The sequence below is a fragment of the Gorilla gorilla genome, chromosome 16 (assembly GCF_029281585.2).
Source record: "Gorilla gorilla gorilla isolate KB3781 chromosome 16, NHGRI_mGorGor1-v2.1_pri, whole genome shotgun sequence".
Taxonomy (NCBI): Eukaryota; Metazoa; Chordata; class Mammalia; order Primates; family Hominidae; genus Gorilla; species Gorilla gorilla.
The window spans coordinates 49,978,610-49,999,575 of NC_073240.2; the positions used below are offsets into that span (position 1 = coordinate 49,978,610).

Below are 20,966 nucleotides of genomic sequence, written 5' to 3' on the forward strand. Positions count from 1 at the left end.
TCATAATAACCCTATGCAGTAGGTATTTTTATCTCCCTTTTTTAGAAGAGGAATTTCAGACTTGCCTAGGGTCACAAAGTAGTGGAACCACGCTAATCCAGTTTCATTAATTTATTCCTTCATTAAACATTCCTTGAGTGCCTGCTCAACACTGAGCCAGAGTCTATAAAATCAGAGTAAAACAGTCTTTGCCTTCAGGGAGCTTATAATCTAGCTCTGTGCTGTCTAATATAGCAGCCACTTGTTTCTCATCATAATTGAGATATGCTGTAATTGAGATATGCTGGATTTTGGAGACTTATTTAAAAAAGTAAAATGTCAATAATTTAAAATATTATATTTAAAATGATATTTTGGTGTATTAGATAAAATATATTATTAAATTTAACATTTATTTTTATTGTTTTGAAAGTGGCTTCTAGAAAATTTAAAATGACATGTTTGACTTGCATTGTAGATTCTGATTCAGTAGGTCTGGGCCCAAGATAATGTATTCCTTTTTTTTTTTTTTTATTGAGACGGAGTCTTGCTCTGTCACCCAGGCTGGAGTGCAGTGGTGCCATCTACGCTCACTACAAGCTCCGCCTCCCAGGTTCACGCCATTCTCCTGCCTCAGCCTCCCGAGTAGCTGGGACTACAGGCGCCCACCACCACGCCCAGCTAATTTTTTGTATTTTTAGTAGAGATGGGGTTTCACTGTGTTAGCCAGGATGGTCTCGATCTCCCGACCTTGTGATCTGCCCGCCTCAGCCTCCCAAAGTGCTGGAATTACAGGCGTGAGCCACCGCGCCCGGCCCAAGATAATGTATTTCTAAAAACTTTCAAGTGATGCTGATGCTGCTGTTCTGAGGACCACACTTTGAGTAGAAAAATTTAGACTAGACAGAAAACACAAGTAATTAGAGTACTGATGTGATGCTTTGTATGACTGGGCAAGCAGAGGGTGCTTAGAGTCTTCGTTTTGTTTTGCTTTGTTTTTCACTCTGCAAAACAATCTATGTTCGGTTAAAGCATTTTTGCACAATTTTTATTTCCTCCATAACTACATAAATATAGATTTCTCTGATTCATGAGTTTATCTTTTGCCATTTAATGATTATATACACTAGAGAGCAGTATCTATTTTATAAACAGAAGAATAAGGGGCCGGGTGCAGTAGCTCACGCCTGTAATCTCAGCACTTTGGGAGGCCGAGGCAGGTGGATGGCCTCAGTTCAGGAGTTTGAGACCAGCCTGCTCGACATGTTGAAACCCCATCTCTACTAAAAATACAAAAATTAAGTGGCAGGCACCTGTAATCCCAGCTACTCAGGAGGCTGAGGCAGGAGAATCACTTGAACCTGGAAGGCGGAGGTTGCAGTGAGCCAAGATTGCGCCATTGCACTCCAGCCTGGGCAACAAGAGCGAGACTTGGTCTCAACAACAACAACAAAAAGAAGGAATGTAACATCATTATAAAGAAGACGTAAACAAGTATTACATATTATTTACTATAATGAGAAAATATCCAAAATAGGTCACTGAAGTAGATTCTCCCAATTGTGAACAATAGTTTTTATTGTAAGTCAAAATAGGAAATATTTTCCAGAGGTTGCACAAACAGATTAAAACACAGAAATAACATTATTTCAGATAAATGGTCAATCCCTCTGTGGTCTTAGACGTTTAGTTTTGGGTAGAGAACATGGAAAACTTCCTGAAGGAAGTGATTTCTAAGCTGAGAAACATCAATAGGCATTAGCCAGGTCTGTAAGTCTCTAACACCCATGCTTTAACTCATATTTTGGATCAAGTTTTTGTTTTATTTCATTTTAGTGTTTGTTTTGTTTTTGTTTAGTTTGCTATAATATTTTATCTGAATGGAGACTAATATCCTTTGAGGAGAAACAATTTCAAGTTTATTAATTAGGTTTGTGTTTAAGACTCCATCATAATATACCATTTATTAGTTTATAATTCAGATTCTAAACCTATTGTAAGAGTGCCTACTTGCAAAAAGCAAAGAACCAAGAGGTTCAGGATTTGTGAAAATAAAAATACTGTAAAATATAAATGTTTAAATATTTTCTTTTCTTTTTTTTTGAGATGGAGTTTCGCTCTTGGTTGCCCAGGCTGGAGTGCAATGGTGTGATTTTGGCTTACTCAATCTCCATCTCCTGGGTTCAAGCGATTCTCCCGCCTCAGCCTCCCAAGCTGCTGGGATTACAGGCGCCCGCCACCACACCTGGCTATATTTTTGTAGTTTTAGTAGAGATGGGGTTTCACCATGTTGGCCAGGCCGTTCTCGAACTCCTGACCTCAGGTGATCGGCCCACCTTGGCCTCCCAAAGTACTGGGATTATAGGCATGAGCCACTGCGCCCAGCCAAATGTTTAAATGTTTTCACTATTAGATATGTCTAATAAGAACTAAAGGAATATCTTCTTGAAATTGAAAAGGAAATAATATTTTTCTATCCCATAAGGATTGTTGGAAAGGTTTAAAGAGACAATAATATACGCAAAGTGCTTACTTAGCAAGATGCCTAGTATAAGGAAGGTAGTATAAGAAAGTAATGTTTTGTTTTTGGTGTCTATTTGGGGTTCTCCAGTAGTTTGGACAGGTTATTTTAAGGGTAATCCTTTATGAAAATTATAATGTACACATTTTATTTTGGGACAAGGATTCTAATTATTTCAATAATTTATTTTTAAGCACAGTTTACTGGGGTCTCAACAAAGGTCACATATTCAGAAGTAGTATGGCCTCTAGGCTAGGAGTCTAGAGACCTAGGTTTTAATTCTAGCTCTGTTAATCCTGTTTTACTTTGTGCCAATCATTTCAAAAAAGGATGCTTTACTAATTGCCCTGTAAGTTGCTTTCTAGTCTGCATCGGTTTTGTTCAGACTGCAATAGCAATGTATCCAAGGTCCAAACTAATGATTTGCCATCTGGTTTCATTTAGCAAAGTTAATGTTCGGTCATCAAGTACACATTCAGTAGGAGGTATTCTTTTTTGAAACAGTTTCTACAGTCATTTTTTTTTAACCCTGTATAAAATGAGTTTATTTTGGACTGTTAAAAAAATTCAAAACTTTAAAATTTGTTATTTTTCAACTAATGCAAAAGAATATATTAGAAACATCTGAATAAAAAATGATTCTGGGCTGGGCACGGTGGCTCACACCTTTAATCCTAGAATTTTGGAAGGCCGAGGTGGGCTGATCACCTGAGGTCAGGAGCTCGAGACCAGCCTGCCCAGCATGGTGAAACCCCGTCTTTACTAAAAATACAAAAATTAGCTGGTGTGGTGGCGGGTGCCTGTATTCCCAGCTACTTGGGAGGCTGAGACAGGAGAATCGTTTGAACCTGGGAGGTGGAGGTTGTAGTGAACAGAGATCATGCCATTGCACTCCAGCCTGGGCAACAAAGAGCGTAACTCCATCTAAAAAAAAAAAAAAGGATTCTGTTCTTTTCTGTATTTACTGATGTCCCTAAACATTTTACATTTTTTTTTAAATTTAGGTTATCTCCCTATTAAAACTATTTACAAGTGACAGTGATGACTCCTGTTACTCAAAATTAAACCAAAATGAACATCAAACTGGGATTTATTGGGGCCCAGAAACAAGAAGATATAATTCATTCATTTGAAAATGATAAAGAGGGACTGAAATAATAGTGAGAAAGCTGCCCTGAGACCAGAGTAACTTTGTTTGTTTGATGTATCATTTACAGCAATAACCCAACGGGGTGCCAAGGGGCTGCCACTCTTTGGCTATGCTTTATTGTCCATTCACACTTTGTCTCCATGTTTCCTTCCCCCTTCCTCCTGTATACATGTATACAGAAGGGGGAAGGAAACATGGAGACAAAGTATGCATATACCTATAGAAATTCTGGAGCAGTAACTTACTGATGTATACAACTTATCGAATCTCTCTGAGTTATGCTACTACCCCTAGTGTGTTGGGCATGTTGGCTCAAACTTCCTTAATCAGGAAACTTTGGAATGGGTTTATTGCTAGCTGTCTTTGCTTGGGTTTAATCTCAATATTTCTGAGGTGCAAAGTGCACTAGATTGAGAGTTAATAGATCTGAATTTTAATTCCAGTTTTGTTCCCAATGATCACTGTGACCTCAGGCACATCATTTCACCTTTCGTCGTTCATTCAGTTTATCTTACCTATTCATTAAAAACCAATCTGCCTGCCCCCAGTTGCTTTCTAGTGGTAGTGATGATGGAGGTGGTGAGAGACACAATAAATACATAAGCAAATAGGAGAACTATGAAGGAAGGAAAAGTAAGTGATGTACTAGGGATAGTGTACTTTTGATAGGGCATCTAGGATTTCTCTAGATAAGTGAAAAATGAAGAGGTTCAACTGGATGCTAAGGGGTCTTGCACATTAAAAGGCATGTGTTTCCGTCTTTTCACTACTGTGTTCTAGGAAGGCCCACCAATGCCTCTAACCTGTAAATAAATGCAAATCTATTTAAATCAAGTGATATATCAATTTTATGTCGCTTGATTTGGAAGTAATCCGCAAAAAAGCAATAGCTAAACATTTTAGTGTTGTTTGGGGAGTAGCTGCTGAACAATAAAGACCAAAACCATAACTAAAAAACAAACAAACAAACAAACAAACAAACAAAAAAACGCAGCCCGAGACAGATCAGAAACTAGGTGTATGTAGGGCGCCAGGTTATGACACTGTTCTCTGACATCCACAGGGCGCAAAAAGAAAACCTCACTAGTCAGCTTCGCACGTGCTCTGCGCAGGGGCTCCTGCGAGGCCCTAGTCCCTCCCTGGGAGCTAAGAGCAGGACGGAGGCTGTACCTGACTGCTGCTTGGAGGGAACCCTGGCTGAGTCCAGGGAGGAGGAGCCAGAGGCGGGGCCGATTGGAAGCAGCCACCTCAGCGAAGCTGCAGGATTTCCGCAGGGCGGGAGCTGTTTATCTCCCGGAAGAAAACGGCTCCTGTCACAGAAGTCTCGTGATTGCTCTGGGAGCTTTGCTTAGACACTTGAAACTACAGAAGAAAGAAGGATCTAGCGAAATATGGCTACAGAGAGCCCTGCTACGCGTCGGGTCCAGGTGGCAGAACATCCCAGGTAGGGGAGAGGAGACGCCGGGCTTTGGGATCTGCTGGGTTGGCTACGTGTAGATCGGGTCAACAGCACTTGGCTGCTCCCTTGGGGCGCTGCTTTTGGTCCCGGGGAGCAAGTGGAACCCTTGGGATTCTATAAGGACACGTGGCTGGGCTTGCAAAAAAGATCACGCCGCAAACACATTCCACCTTGACTACTACGAAGGGTTGTGTGTTTTTTGCTTCATCCATGCAGATTCTTCTTTTCCTTTTCTTGTTGTAATTAGTGTACTCTTTCTACTGGGCTTCAGCAGAAATGCCCATATCCACACTGAACTCCTCTCTTTGTCTTGCATGCCAGTTGATACTGCTTTTTAAAAGTCTTCTTTCTAAATATTCATTGAAAACAAATACAAAAACCTTCTTGGTGTCTGCATCCTCTTTAAAACAAAACAAAACAAAAAACACGAGAATCTCTGAACTGTCACTTAGGGAATTAATTTGCTGGCAGTCCCTAGCTACAGAGTAACTAATAGTTTAGTGATGTCTCGGGGAGGATCTTTTCAGTTACAGGTACTTTGTAGAAATACTTCGTTCTGACTAATGGGGCTGAGGTCTCATAAAATGAAGTCTGTCACCTGCTACATTAGCGAAGGGCTTTCCTGACTCTCTGCCTTTGCTGTTTTTCTTTTCTTTTCTTTCTTCCTTCCTTTCTTTTTTTCTTTTTCTTTTCTTTTTTTTTTTTTTTTGAGACGGAGTTTTGCTCTTGTTGCCCAGGCCTGGAGTGCAATGGCGCCATCTTGGCTCACCGCAACCTTCGCCTCCCAGGTTCAAGCGATTCTCCTGTCTCAGCCTCCTGAGTAGGTGGGATTACAGGCAGGCGTCACCACACCCGGCTAATTTTGTATTTTTATCAGAGATGGGGTTTCTCTATGTTGGTCAGGCTGGTCTCGAACTCCTGAGCTCAAGTGATCCGCTCACCCTGGCCTCCCAAAGTGCTGGGATTACAGACGTGAGCCATCGCGCCCGGCCCTCTGCCTTTGCTGTTTTTTAGTTTTTTTCTGTTAGTTTTTTTCTCTGGCATCAAGTCCTTAAGCTCTTCCTACTTGGTGGTTTATTACCACCGTGTGTCAGTTGATGATATTATACTTTACTACAACTTGAAAATGTTCTTTCATCCTTAAACCAGCAAACAGTGTGTCTTTAGTTACCAGAAAGAAGCATGATTTCTTATTATAGAGTCCAGCACAGCTTTGGACTACTTCTCAATGTCTTTGAATGTTTTAATATACTCTAGAGGTTCTTGTATAGCACTGTTGCCCTTATATATTTGAATTAATTAAGACACACTGTTAAAGGCATGCTTCCAATAAGATTAATGAGAAATTTGTTACATGAAAATAACCTGATCTCTTGTAGGTTAGTCTTTTTTTTTTTTTTTGAGACAGTCTTGTTCTGTTGCCCAGGCTGGAGTATAGTGGCGCAGTCTCCGCTCACTGCAACCTCCACCTCCCAGGTTCAATCCATTCTCCTGCCTCAGCCTCCAGAGTAGCTGGGATTACAAGTGCCCGCCACCACGCCCCGTTATTTTTTTGTGTTTTTGGTAGAGACGGGGTTTCGCCATGTTGGCCAGGCTGGTCTCCAACTTCTGACTTCAGGTGATCCGCCCGTCTCAGCCTCCCAAATTGCTGGGATTACAGGCGTGAGCCACCGTGCCACGCCTATAGTTTAATCTTCTACATAAAACATATCCATGTGTAAATTCCTAATGTGTTTCCATTTTATGTGATTGTAATAATAAAGATCAACATTTCTATCTATATTTACCCTGTTTGGGGAGGATGGTGGTAACGAGTATAGGTACATGTACTAAAAGTGAAGAATTGTTTACTGAATTTCCTTAGTGTTCCTTCTTGCTTTTCATGATTTTTATATTATTCATTCATGTAACAAATATTCATTGTTAATATTTATTCTGTGTTATCCACAGAAGAGATCATAATAGATAAGCTCTGCCATTTTCTTGTTTTTCATTTGTGCACAAAATGCAATTATTAGCTTCAAGCAATGTTTTATTTGCAGGAATCTTTTGCAGCCACTTACTTATTCTAGGAGGGATGTATTTTATTAAATCTAAATAGTATAATCTATAAATTCACCTAACCGGTCAAGTATTGCAATATGCTGAGAAGGAAAAAAAAATGAATGAATGGTCAGCCTGCCTTCTTGTGGAACTCTTATTCTTTTTCCGGGATGCCTCTTCAACCTCACAAGGCACATGATCCTTTGAGTAAAGGCACTAGTCAACCATATCATACATTTTAGTAAAACTTAATTTTATTTTCATTATTTTTATGTAAAAATCAAATAGAAATTGAAGTTCTAATATTTTCTTTCTGTGTCCCACTCTTGCATGGTACCGGTACCGTAAGACTCTAAATTTCACTGTTCTGGCTTTCTTTGCATTCTTAGCAGTTGTATCTCTTATCTTTACTTTCTCTTTTGGATTAAGTTTTAAAACTTGTTGGATTATTGTTATTTTTGTAGCAGTTTTATTGACATTCACGTATCATATAACTAATTCATTTAAAGTTTGCAATTAAATGGGTTTAGTGTATTCATAGAGCTATGCAACCATCACCATAATCAAATTTAGAACGTTTTCTTCTCAGAAAGAACCCAGCCATCCCTTAGATTATCACACCCCAGAACTCCATTCCCTTTCCCCTCACCTAGCCTTAAACAACTACTGCTCTCTTTTCTGTATTTATAGATTTAGTCACTTTGGGCATTTCAAATGAATGGAATCATATAAAATGTGTGTTTTTTTGGTGACTGGCTTCTACCATGTGGCATTATGTTCTGAAGGTTCATGTATCAGTACATCATTTAACATGTATCAGTATATCATTCCTTTTTATGGTTAAATGATATTCTAGTTTATGGATATACATTTTGTTTATACATTCAACAATTGATGGACATTTGGGTTGCTTCTATCTTTTGGCTCTTATGAATAATGCTGCTGTATGAACACATTCTTGAGTCTCTATTCTACCAGTTGAGCTAGCAGGGTGACACTGAATACATTCTTAATATTAAAAATTTGGATTATTTAAAAGTATATTCAGTAAAGCCTGAAAATTCCACAGTTTCTTTCCTGATTGTCTCTTGATTTCTACCCTTGGCTGCCAATTTCTACTTCTCTTCTTAGAAGTTATTCATTTGGTTTGTATCCTTGTAATATTATTGTGTCCTTATATCATTGTTACTATATTTTATAAAAATGATATATTCACATAAGTCCAATAATTATATTTGTTGTTTTTTGCTTACTTTTTTTCACTTAATCTTTCTCAGATATCTGGTATATCAGTTCATACAGATATATTTCACTACTTTTACTTATTTCATTTTATTTTTTGAGACAGAGTCTCGCTCTGTTGGCTGGAGTGCAGTGGCGCTATCTTGGCTCACTGCAGCCTCCGCTCTTGGGTTCAAGAGATTCTCCTTGTCTCAGCCTTCCAAGTAGTTGGGATCACAGGAGTGTGCCACCATGTCTGGCTAATTTTTGTATTTTTAGTAGAGACAGGATTTCACCATATTGGCCAGGCTGGTCTTGAACTCCTGACCTCAAGTGATCCACCCGCCTTGGTCTCCCTGGGATTACCTTGCTGAGCCGCTGTGCCCCGGACTATTTCACTGTTTTTAAGGGCTGAGAGTATTTTGTAGTATGAATACCATTATTTATTTAACCACTCAACATTTAGTACACTTAGATTTCTAATTTTTCTCTCTTGTAAACAATGCTGCAACAAACATCCTTGTGTACATATACATATATACATATATGTATATATATTCTCTGAGCATTTGTGTGAATATTTTAAAGCTCATTTATGAAAATGGAAGCAGAGCCAAAGGTAATAAACATTTAAAATGTTGATAGCTCCTGTCAAATGGCCCTGCAAAAAAGATGTTATTGGATTGCCTATTTCTTGCTTTTTTGTTTGTTTGTTTTGTTTTTAAGAGACAGTCTCACTCTGTTGCCCAGGCTGGAGGGCAGTGGCGTGAACTCGGCTCACCACAACTACCGCTTGCAGGGTTCAAGCAGTTTTCCTGCCTCAGCCTCCCAAGTAGCTGGGACTACAGGTGCGCACCACCACGCCAGGCTAATTTTTGTATTTTTAGTAGAGACAGGGTTTCACTATGTTGGCCAGGCTGGTTTCGAACTCCTGACCTCGTGATCTGCCTGCCTTGGTCTCCCAAAGTGCTAGGATTACAGGCATGAGCCACAGCACTTGGCCTATTTCTTGTTATTTTTAGAAACTCTTTTTATATGTGTGTATTTTTGTATTTATATTTATTTTTAATAGAAACCATTTATTCTATATATATTATAAATATAGTTTCTAGTTTAACTTTATGACATCTTTTGTTATGTAGACATTTTATAATTTATGCATTGTAGTATGTTGAATAATAATGATGATAGCATCTTTGTCTTCACCCTTATTTTAATATGTCATCCAAATGACCACCAGAATGGTGAGATAGTAGAAAGAAGAGCTTTATTGGCACTATCAGTTTGTAGACCAGAAGAGAGAGTCCGCAGTGTGGACTGAAGGTGTTCTAACTTCGAGTAGGGAAGAGGAAGTTTGGGTTTTAGGCCCCACAGAGTCTGTCTTATACAATAGAGTCATACATATTCAGTAGGTTTTGGGGAAAAGCTATACATATTTATGAGGGGAGCCAAGCACATGGGCAGTGGGTAAACATATATGTAACATATATCCCATGTTCACTTCGTGGCAGGTTTTAGCATTAAAATGAGGTGGAATTTGGCTCACATAACAAGGTGAGCTATATGACACAAAGACAATTAGTGCACAGCCTTTATAGGCTGGCTGAAACTAGCTTAAGGTCTGCAGCTGTTTATCAGAAAAGAATGTTTGTAAGGCTGGTCTTCTGTCCAATCAGAGTTGTAGTGGTCTGGATCATAAGTCAGAGTTAGGAGGTGTCCAATAGCTCCTATTGCTAGGGGGTTTAGCAAGAGTGTGGTTTTACTTGTAGCCATGAGAATTTAGGAAGTTGTCACACCTCAACCTGTAACTTTTGTTACCTTAACTTTAGAGTCCCCCTTACTTGATAAAGGGACATCTACTTAAGTTTCTCAGATCACAAATGGGAATGCTGCTAATATTTTGCCATCAAATATGATGTTTGCTGTTTCTGGTAACCATCCTTTATTAAATTAAGGACATGCCCTTTTCTAGTAGGTGAGAAAAGAAAAATAGCTCTGAGCCATCTGAGCTATGTTAAGGGAGGCGACCACCCCTCATATTGTCTTATGCCGAATTTCTGCCTCCAAAAAAAGAAGTAAAAACTAAAAGGCAGAAATGAAATCCACAAGCAGACAGCCCAGTGCCGCACCCTGGGCCTGGTAGTTAAAGATCAACCCCTGACCTTATCAGTTATTTGCATAAAAAAGCACTGTGAAGATCCCTGTCCTGTTCTGTTCCGTTCTAATTACCAGTGTATGCATCCCCCAGTCACGTACCCCCTGCTTGCTCAATCGATCATGACCCTCTCATGTGGACCCCCTTAGATTCGTGATCCCTTAAAAGGGACAGGAATTGCTCACTCGGGGAGCTCGGCTCTTGAGACAGGAGTCTTGCTGATGCTCCCGGCCGAATAAACCCCTTCCTTCTTTAACTTAGTGTCTGAGGGGTTTTGTCTGTGGCTTGTCCTGCTACAATGTGAGATATGCAAAGATTTATCAGGCCCAGAGAGACATGAATATGGCACTTTAGTCACATCCCTCGCCCTCCTTGCACCCATGTGCCAGGGGGCAATCATTTAAAGGACTTTTGTTCCTGACTTCCCCTGTTATCTTGATGTTCCTGTAATCTGTGATACAAAGTACAGCCTATCAATAGGTTATGCTATTTTAATGTAAATTCTTGGTAAACAAGTTAGGAACCACCCCATTTTTTTTCCTTTAAAAACCACTAGTAACTACTGCTAATCAGAGGATATATTCATGTTAACTTGAATCTATGTTCCTGGGTTGCAATCTTCAAACTTGGCCCAAATAAACTCTGTATTAAGTTTGCCTCACTTTTTTTGTCTTTAGATCAACGCATGACAGAGATTTAAAAAATTTTATATTTTATTTTAAAAAATAAGGAATGGCTATGAAAATACATTTGTTTCTTATTTGGATTTTTTGAGAGGATCATGAAGTCATAGAATTTTCCTCTTTTTATTCTGTTAGCATAGTTCATTTAATCAACAGATTTCTGGTGCTGATTACCTTCATATTCCTGGAATGAACTCTGCTTGGTCACATAGGTTATTTTAGGTAATTACTGCATTAAATTTACCGACATTTTATTTAGGGTTTTTCTATCTATTTTCACAAGTGAGATTAGCCTATAGTTTGCTTTTGAGGGCCATTCTTGTCAAATGTAAGCATCTGGTTTAGACTAGCCTCCTAAAATGAGATGGGAAACTTTCCACAGCTTCTATTATTTAGAACCATTTATAAAAAGAAAATACCACTTTTTCCTTGAAGGTCCAGCCAACTTGTTGTAACACTTTTTGGGCTTTGTTTCTGACAACTTTTCTATTTCTTTATTTTTAACCTCTTGTGTCAATTTTAGAAATTTGTATTTTTTCTAGAAAAATCAGCCATTTAAAAATTTTTAAATCTTTTTAAAATTTATGTTTGTCTATTATTTCTAGTATTGATTATGTTTAATGACACTCAAAGTTTTTTTTCTATATTTTTTTTTAAATTGAAGAACCACCTTGTAATTTTTTTATCCAATCTGCTATTTTCCCCTGGTTCAATAAATTTTGCTTTTATCTGTTAATTTGCTTCTTCTAATTTATTTAATTACTTTTTGCTAGGTTCCTATGTTATATGCATACTTTATTTATTTTCATTATTTATTTTCTTTTTTTCTTTTAAATAATTTATGTTAAACCTATTATATCACACAGTATGTTTTAAACACTGCCAGATAACTCCCTAATCAGATAAAGCAAAGACAAAAACGTTTATCTTATTAGAAACAAGATACATCATCACTTATAGTTTTCAAACATTATTGCACTTTAACTTTCATAATTTGACAAAGAATTCATGAAATAATCTACAGACTAGTTTTAACAGACAAATAATACTTGTAAGCAGACATGACTGTCCTAAATTGTTTTTTAGGTATCAACTTTACAAACATTACTTACATTAGTGGTAACGGTGGAGTTGGAGAGTATTGTGCCTTTTCCAAGATGCACAGTGAGAATCACCAGGAGTGTGGTGGAACTTATGACCCTACCAGGGCCACGGATCTTTGGGTCTGCAGATGTCAGCCCATGCATCACCCTTTGCTTGTGGACTGGTTTGGTGATCCACTGGGTGGCAGGATTTTTTCTGACAGCATTATGGAGTGGATGAATGAGGATAACTTCAAACATTTTGTATGTTGAATCTTCACCAAAGTGAGAACTCAGGACTCTTAGCCGGGCATGGTGGCTCACACCTGTAATCCCAGCACTTTGGGAGGCCAAGTTGGGTGGATCACTTGAGGCCAGGAGTTCGAGACCAGCCTGGCCAACATGGTGAAACTGCGTTTCTACTAAACATATAAAAATTAGCTGGGTGTGGTGGCGCACACCTATAATCCCAGCTACTCGGGAGGCTGAGGCATGAGAATTGGTTGAACGCAGGAGGCAGAGGTTGCAGTGAGTGGAGATTGTGCCACTGCACTGCAGCCTGGGTGACAGAGCAAGACTCTGTTTCAAAAAAAAAAAAAACAAAAAAGAAATACCATATATATATATAGAAATAAAATTATAAATATGTCTGTGTATATGTATAAATAAAAATATATGTACATGTATATCATATATACATATGTACATATATGTATGTACATATATGTATGCACATATATACATGATGTACATGTATATCATGTATACATGTATATATATGTACATATATATATGTACATATATATATATATATATATGTGAATTCAGGACTCTTAGAACCCCACATTGGCATCCAGCTTTCTCGTCTTCAATGGACTTCGAGCATACATTAGCTGGTTAACACCACAGTGGACAGGCTTGCCATAAGCTGCACCCTTAGGAACTGGGCATTTTCGGCCACCATGGTGCACACGAATCCTATATATAACGTAAACTTGCTTGGCCTTGTAGCCCTGTCGTGCACTTTTTTGAGCTGGGTGGGATGTGGAGCCCTGTGGTAGAGCAGAGAGCTGTCAGTACTGCTAGCAGGGACTCTCCGAAGAAAGTGCATGGTATCAGACTGCTGCTTCCTCCACAGCTCCTGAATGTACTTGTGTAGAGTTATCTTGGCTTACCTGATGGCTGTTGCCAGATGGAAAGGAAAGAGCCTTTCTCCCCCATTATTTATTTTCTTATATGAATAGAAGGCTAGAAAATTTTCTGAGTGCTATTATGGTTGTGCCTCATGGGTTTTGATATGTAGACCTCTCATTATTATTTGCAAAATAGCTATAGCTGTGGCCTTAATTTCCACTTTCCTTCAGCTTCTTGCTCATTAATTTGCTCTTTAACTCTTTTCATTCTTCTATTCAACCTATCTACTATTTTTATTTTCACCATCATAACCTCGTTTTCTAAGATCTCTAATATAATTATAGTTTTGTTTTTATGTTTAATTTTTGATCTTGGAGAAATTTATTGTGATGAAAGGAACAAAACAGAGATTCAAATTCACCCTCCTTTCCCAATGGTAATTACCAATCTTTGAAATTCCATCTCTAACATATATTAAATTCTCAAATATAACAGTAATAATAGTAATAACTAATAATTATTTTATACTTATAAAACCCTCAAACAAACCTTTGCAGTGAGTTCTAGTATTAGCCTCAGTTTGTAGATGAGGAAAGTTGAGGCATGGAGCAACTCATACAAATTAACATAAAAATTCATGTTATAACCAATTGTTCTTAAATTAGTATTAAAAATTAACATTTTCTGTAATGCCATGACTCGATATCCTGATATTGAAGAGAAAACAAGCACAGACAGGATGGGGGACTTGCCCAAGGTCACAGTGGAAGACTGAAAATACATGTCATAGCTCCTGAAATTTTAATTCATTCATTTCTGCAGTTAGCCACACGGTCTGAGAGAATCAGTCCTTTTATTAAAGTCCATTTCATTCACAACAGTCATAGCTTTGTTTCTCAAGTTCTGTTACTAATACTGCTATTCTTTTTTCTTTGTTTCTTTCTTTTTTTTTTTTTTTTTTAAGATTTTAAGTCAAAAGAGCATTCAGAGCACCAGAGTCAGCAATTTGTGCTGCAATACTTTGGCCAATTCCCCCTTTAACAGTATGATCTTTGTAGGAGCTCTTATTTTCATATTGAAATGCTCATTGTATTTTTTGCAGGGCATACTTTCAGTGACTGCATTAAGACACAAGGTCTTGTTGGTAGCTCACCTAGAGGTAAAATACAGCTACTTCCCCCAATTACAGCCCTACCATTCATTATTAGAGGGTTAGGTATGAAGTTTAGAAAAACACTGTACACTTCAGTTCTTTCTGTTCTTAGAGAAAAATGCTTTCCTTGTTTCCTTTTATAGCCTCCATGCATTTGAATTTCTAAGGTAGGAATGTTGTATAGTAAGCCTCTTGGTACTGAAGCAGTTATAAGTCATGAACAGACTGCCTTCCCAAGGAAGTCTAGGAAAATGACAACGTTTTATAATTCAAAATAATTTCATTAAGACACATTTTAGGAGACTTATTCTAACTCTGCTGTTAGCACTTCATGTTATTTGTGTTTGCAGTCCTTATAAAAACAAATTAATAAGGATTCAAGTTCAGGAGAACTTGAATTTCATCTGTATATGATTTTCACAGGCAGAAACATTAACCCCTATTAAGGCTAGCAGGATTATCTAAACCAGCAAAGTGGGAGTTATACTTATTGCTCTTTTTCCCACATTTAATTGTACCAATTCCTTTGGATATGACATTTTAAATATCACCTTAATTTCACCCTTCTCTACCTATAGCTTTGAAGTACTTTCAGCATTTCTCTCTAGATATATTACAATGAACTGCTATTAGGTCTCTTTATTTCTACAATCCGAATTCCACACACTACCCAGTGAGCTTTTTCAAATGCAAAATTGATGATTTACTTCATTTTTAAACATCTGTTCACATCCATTGCCTGTATGTTAAAAGCCAGGTTTCTCAATATGGCATAAGGCCCTTTAAGATCTGAGACTTGATAGCCTCCAACCTCCTCCCCTCCTTTTCTCTTCTGATGTTTTTAGAAACCTAATTGTAGTTTTCTGAATGCTGTATGCTTGGGCCTTTTCATGTCAATTGCCTAGAATGCTTCACCCTACCCCACCTGTCTGACATCATCCTTTAAAATTTATTTCAAACATTACCTCTTTGGGGATCCTTTAATGTACTTTCCCTCTTTTTGATTTATCTTACGGCTCATATCATATTCTGTCATAGCAGGGACTAAATGATGTTTCTCTGTGTTCCTAAAGGACTGCATTTGGCCGACTTATCACTCTGTATTGTCCCCCTGTATTGTGAATTTTGGCTTACCTATTTTCCTCTTTTGCTAGACCGATCCTTCCTTCCTTCCTTCCTTCCCTCCCTCCCTCCCTCCCTTTCCTTCCTTTTCTTTCCTTCCTCTTCCCTCCCCCCTCCCCTCATCTCCTCTTCTTTCTTTTGAGACAGGGTCTCACTCTGTTGCCCAGAATGAAGTGCAGTGGCACAATTATGGCTCACTGCAGCCTTGACTTCCTGGTGATTCTCCCACTTCAGCCTCCTGAGTAGCTAGGACTACAGGCATGCATGTGCCATGGTGCCCAGCTAATTTTTTGTATTTTTTGTAGAGATGGGGTTTTGCCTTGTTGCCCAGGCTGGTCTAGAATTCCTGAGCTTAAGTGATCTGCCTTGGCCTCCCAAAGTGCTGGGATTACATACATGAGCCACCGCACCTGGCCAACTTTTAAATTTCTTAAGGCCAAGGATTCTTATTCTTCTCCTTTCAAAGAGTACTTAGTAAAGCATCAGTAAATGTTTCTTTTTAAAAAAAAAGACTTTTTTTTTTTTTTTGGAACAGAGTCTCACTCTGTTGCCCAGGCTGGAGTGCAGTGGTGCCGTGGCACGATCTCGGCTCACTGCAGCCTCCACCTCCTGGGTTCAAGCGATACTTGTGCCTCAGCCTCCCGAGTAGCTGGGATTACAGGAGCCCGCCACCATGCCTGGATACTTTTTGTATTTAAAAAAAATAGTTTTTTATTTTGAAATATTTTTAGACTTATAGAAAAATCAAATAATAGTTGAAAAAATTACTGTATATTCCTCTCCCAAATTCCTCAAACTTAACATTTTACCACATTTGCTTTATCATTCTCTATCTCGTTTTAATTTTTTTTAATTTTTAATTTTTATGGGTACATAATATAGACGTATATATTTATGGGGTACATGAGATATTTTGATACAGGCATACAATGTATAATAATCCCATCAGGGTAAATAGGGTATGCATCACCTCAAGCATTTATCATTTCTTTGTGTTATAAACTTTCCAATGATAATCTTTTAGTTATTATAAAATGTAAAATAAATTTTTGTTGACTATAATAACTGTTATGCTATCAAATACTAGATCTTATTCATTCTATCTAACTTCATTTTTGTACCTATTAACCATCCCCACTCCCTCATCTCTGCTACCCTTCGCAACCTCTGGTAACCATCATTCTACTCTCTTTCTCCATGAGTTCAATTGTTTTAATTTTTAGCTCCTGCAGATGAGTGAGAACGTATGAAGTTTGTATTTCTGTGCATGACTTGTTTCACTTAACATAATGTCCGCCAGATCCATCCATGTTGCTGCAAATGACAGGATCTCATTCTTTTTTATGGCTGAGTAGTACTCCATTGTGTGTATATGCCACATTTCTTTATTCATTTATCTGTTGCTGGACACTTAGGTTGCCTCCAAATCTTGGCTATTGTAAATGGTACTGCAATAAACATAGAGTGCAGGTATCTTTTCAATACACCGATTTCCTTTTGGATATATACCTACCAGTGGGATTGCTGGATCATAAGGTAGTTATATTTTTAATTTTTTGAAGAACCTCTCAACTGTTCTCGGTAGTGGTTGTACTAATTCACATTTCCACCAACAGTGTATGAGGGTTCTCTTTTCTCCACATCCTTACCAGCATTTGCTATTATCTTTTTTTTGGATGAAAGCCATTGTAGCTTGGGTAAGATGATATCTTATTGCAGTTTTAATTTGCATTTCTCTGATTATCAGTGATGTTAATCACTTTTTCATATACCTGTTTGCCATTTTTATGTCTTTTGAAAAATGTTTATTCAGATCTTTTGCCCATTTTTGAATTGAATTATTACATTTTTTCCTATTACATTGTTTAAGCTCATTACATTTTCTGGTTTTTAATCCCAGTCAGATAGTTTGCAAATATTTTTTCTCATTCTGTAGGTTGTCTCTTCACTGCATTGATTTTTTTCCTTTGCTGTGCAGAAGCTTTTTAACTTGATGTGATCTGATTTGTCCATTTTTGCTTTGGTAGCCTTTACTTTTAGGACATTAGATAAAAAAAATCTTTGCTGAAACCAATGTCCTGGATGTTTCCCCGATGTTTTTTGTCTATCTTTTCAAAATACTAACTTTTCCTTTTGTTTATCTTTTGTATTTTTTGCTTTAATTTCATTTATTTCTGCTCTCATCTTTATTATTTCTTTTCTTATACTAATTTCGGGTTTGTCTTTCTCTTGTCTTTCCATGTTTAGATGCGTCATTAGGTCATTTATTTGGTGTTTTTCTACTTTTTTGATGTGGGCATTTATTTCTATAAACTTTTCTCTTAGCATTCCATGACTGTAACCCAAAGGTTTTGCTGTGTTGTGTTTCCATTTTCATTTGTCTCAAGAAATTTTTAAATTTTCTTCTTAACTTATTCATTGACCTACTGGTCATTCAGGAACATATTGTTTAATTGTGTTTGTATAGTTTCTAAAGTTCCTCTTATTGATTTCTAGTTTTATTCCATTGTTGTCAGAAAAGATACATGATATGATTTCATTTTTTTGAATTTTTAAAGACTAGTTTTGGCTGGGCGTGGTGGCTCACGCCTGTAATCCCAGCACTTTGAGAGGCCAAGGCGGGCGGATCACTTGAGGTCGGGAGTTTCAGACCCGCCTGACCAACGTGGAGAAACCCCAACTTTACTAAAAATACAAAATTAGCCGGGCGTGGTGGCACATGCCTGTAATCCCAGCTACTCGGGAGGCTGAGGCAGGAGAATGGCTTGAACCCAGGAGGCGGAGGTTGCGGTGAGCCAAGATCACGCCATTGCACTCCAGCCTGGGCAACAAGAATGAAACTTTGTCTCAGAAAAAAAAAAAAAAAAAAAAAAAAAGACTAGTTTTGTGGCCTAACATATGGTCTGTTTTTGAGAATGAACCATGTGCTGAGGAGAGGAATGTGTATTCTGCCACCGTTGGATGAAATGTTCTGTAAATAAGTATTATTAGGTCCATTTGTTATAGTGCAGATTACGTCTCATGTTTCTTTGTTGATTTTCTGTCTGGATGATCTGTCCAATGCTGAAAGTGGAGTGTTGAAGTCTCCAGCTATTATTGTTTTGGGGCCTATCTCTCTTTTTAGCTCTGATAATATTTGTTTTATATATTTGGATGCTCCAGTATAAGGTGCATATATATTTACAATTGTTACATTCTCTTGCTGAATTGACCCCTTTATCATTATATAATGACCTTCTTTTTCTCTTCTTATAGTTTTTTTTTGGAAATCTATTTTGTGTGATATAAGTATAGCTACACCTGCTCTTCTTTGGTTTCCATTGGCATGGAATATCTTTTTTCATCCCTTTTCTTTTTCAGTCTATGTGTGTCTTTAGAGGTGAAGTTTGTTTCTTGTAGGCAACAGATCATTGGATTTTGTTTTGTTTTTAATCCATTCAGCCATTCTATGTCCTTTGACTGGAGAGCTGAGTCCATTTACGTTCAATGTTATTGTTGATAAGTAAGGACTTTTCTGCCATTTTATTATGGTGTTCTTGTTGTTTTGTAGTCTTCTCTTCCTTCCTTCCTGTCTTGCTGTTTGTGAAGGTGATTTTCTCTGGTTTCTAATTTCTAGCTTTTTATATTTTGTATCTGTTTTGTGTTTTTTATTTGAGGTTACCATGAGGCTTGCAAATAACATCTTATCACCCATTGTTTTAAACTGATATTAACACCAATTACAAAAAGAAACAAACGAGAAAAGAGAAAACTAATAAAAACACTTCAACTTCATCTACCTTCTTTTTTAACTTTTTGTTGTTTTTATTCACGTCTTATTGTCTATGTCTTGAGAAGTTATTGTAGTTATTATTTTTGATGGGTTCATGTTTTAGTCTTTCTACTCAAGATATAAGTAGTATACATGCCACAATTATAGTGTTACAATGTTCTGTGTTTGTGTCCTTCTTATTACCAGTGAATTTTCTATCTTCAGATGATTTCTTTTTTAAAAAAATTAACTTTTACTGTTGATATGTGGGTACATGTGCACCTTTGTTATATGGGAATATTGTGTGATGCTGGGGTTTGGGGCCTGTATCCTGTCATTCAGGTAATAAGCATAGTACCTGATAGTTTTTCAACCCATACCCCACTCCTCCTCTCCTCTCTCTAGTAGTCTGGAGTGTCTTTTGTTTCCATGTTTATGTCCATGTGTGCTCAATGTTTAGCTCTTACTTATAAGTAAGAACATGTGATATTTTGTTTTCTGTTTGTGTGTTCATTTACTTAGGATAATGGCTTTCCACTGCAACCATTTTACTGCAAAGAATATGGTATTACTCTTTTTTATGGCTGTGTAGTATTACAGGGTGTTTATGTGCCACATTTTCTTTATCCAGTCTACCATTGATAGGCACCTGGATTTGATTCCATGTCTTTCTTATTGTGAATAGCACAGCAATGAACACATGAGTACATTTGTCTTTTTGGTAGAATGATTAATTTTCCTTTGGATGTATACCCAGTAATGGGATTGTTGGGTCAAACGGTAGGTCTGTTTTAAGTTCTTTGAAGAAACTCCAGACACTGGCTAATTTACATTTCCATCAACAGTGTATAAATGTCCCCTTTTTCTCTGCAGCCTCATCAGCATCTGTTAGTTTTTGACACATTTTGGTAACAGCCATTCTGACTAGTGTAAGGTGGGTATCTCATTGTGGTTTTGGTTTTGATTTGCATTTCTTCAGATGATTTCTTATTGCTTATTAACAACCTTTTCTCTCAGTTTGAAGTTTCTTCAGTGTTTCTTGTAGGATATGTCTGCTGTCAGTGATAGCAGTTTTTGTCTGTCTCAGAAAATCTTTGTTTCTTTTTCATGTTTGAAGGATATTTTTGCTGGATATACTGTTCTAGGGTAAACATTTTTTTCTTTCAGCACTTAAGTATGTCTTGCCATTCTCTCCTAGCCTGTAAGGTTTCCACTGAGAAGTGTGCTGACAGTTGTAAGGGAGTTCCTTTATATGTTACTGGTTTCTCTTCTCTTCCTGCTTTTAGGATCCTTTCTTTATCCTTGACCTTTGGGAGTTTGATTATTAAATGTCTTGAGGTAGTCCTATTTGTGTTAAATCTGCTTGGTGTTCCATAACCTTCTTGTACTTGAATATTGATATATTTCTCTAGGTTTAGAAAGTTCTCTTTTATTATCCCTTTGAATAAATGTCCTATCCCAGTCTCTCTCACTCTCTATGCTTTTTCAGGGCAATAAATCTTAGACTTGCCCT

At 37.5% G+C, this 20,966-nt stretch overlaps 1 protein-coding gene and 1 pseudogene across 10 annotated transcripts in view; one reads left to right on the forward strand and one right to left on the reverse strand.

The window, feature by feature from the left end:
- Positions 1-20,966, forward strand: part of GALK2 (galactokinase 2) — a 166,243-nt gene that overhangs the window by 9,650 nt on the left and 135,627 nt on the right. For 4 of the 10 annotated variants that reach the window (XR_010131176.1, XM_055362971.2, XM_063698988.1 and 1 more), the window contains exon 1: positions 4,716-5,094. The exons of 3 other annotated variants lie outside the window; for them this stretch is intronic. Coding sequence is in view for 6 of the 7 variants with exons in the window: in XM_055362971.2 (XP_055218946.2) it covers positions 5,042-5,094 (53 nt within the window). In the remaining variant the exon portion in view is untranslated. Of the gene's footprint in view, positions 1-4,709; positions 5,095-20,966 lie in introns of those variants that run through there. 3 more of the 10 variants (XM_055362967.2, XM_019010859.4, XM_055362969.2) reach the window with 2 other exon arrangements.
- On the reverse strand, positions 12,325-14,123 carry LOC134757340 (large ribosomal subunit protein eL15-like; annotated as a pseudogene).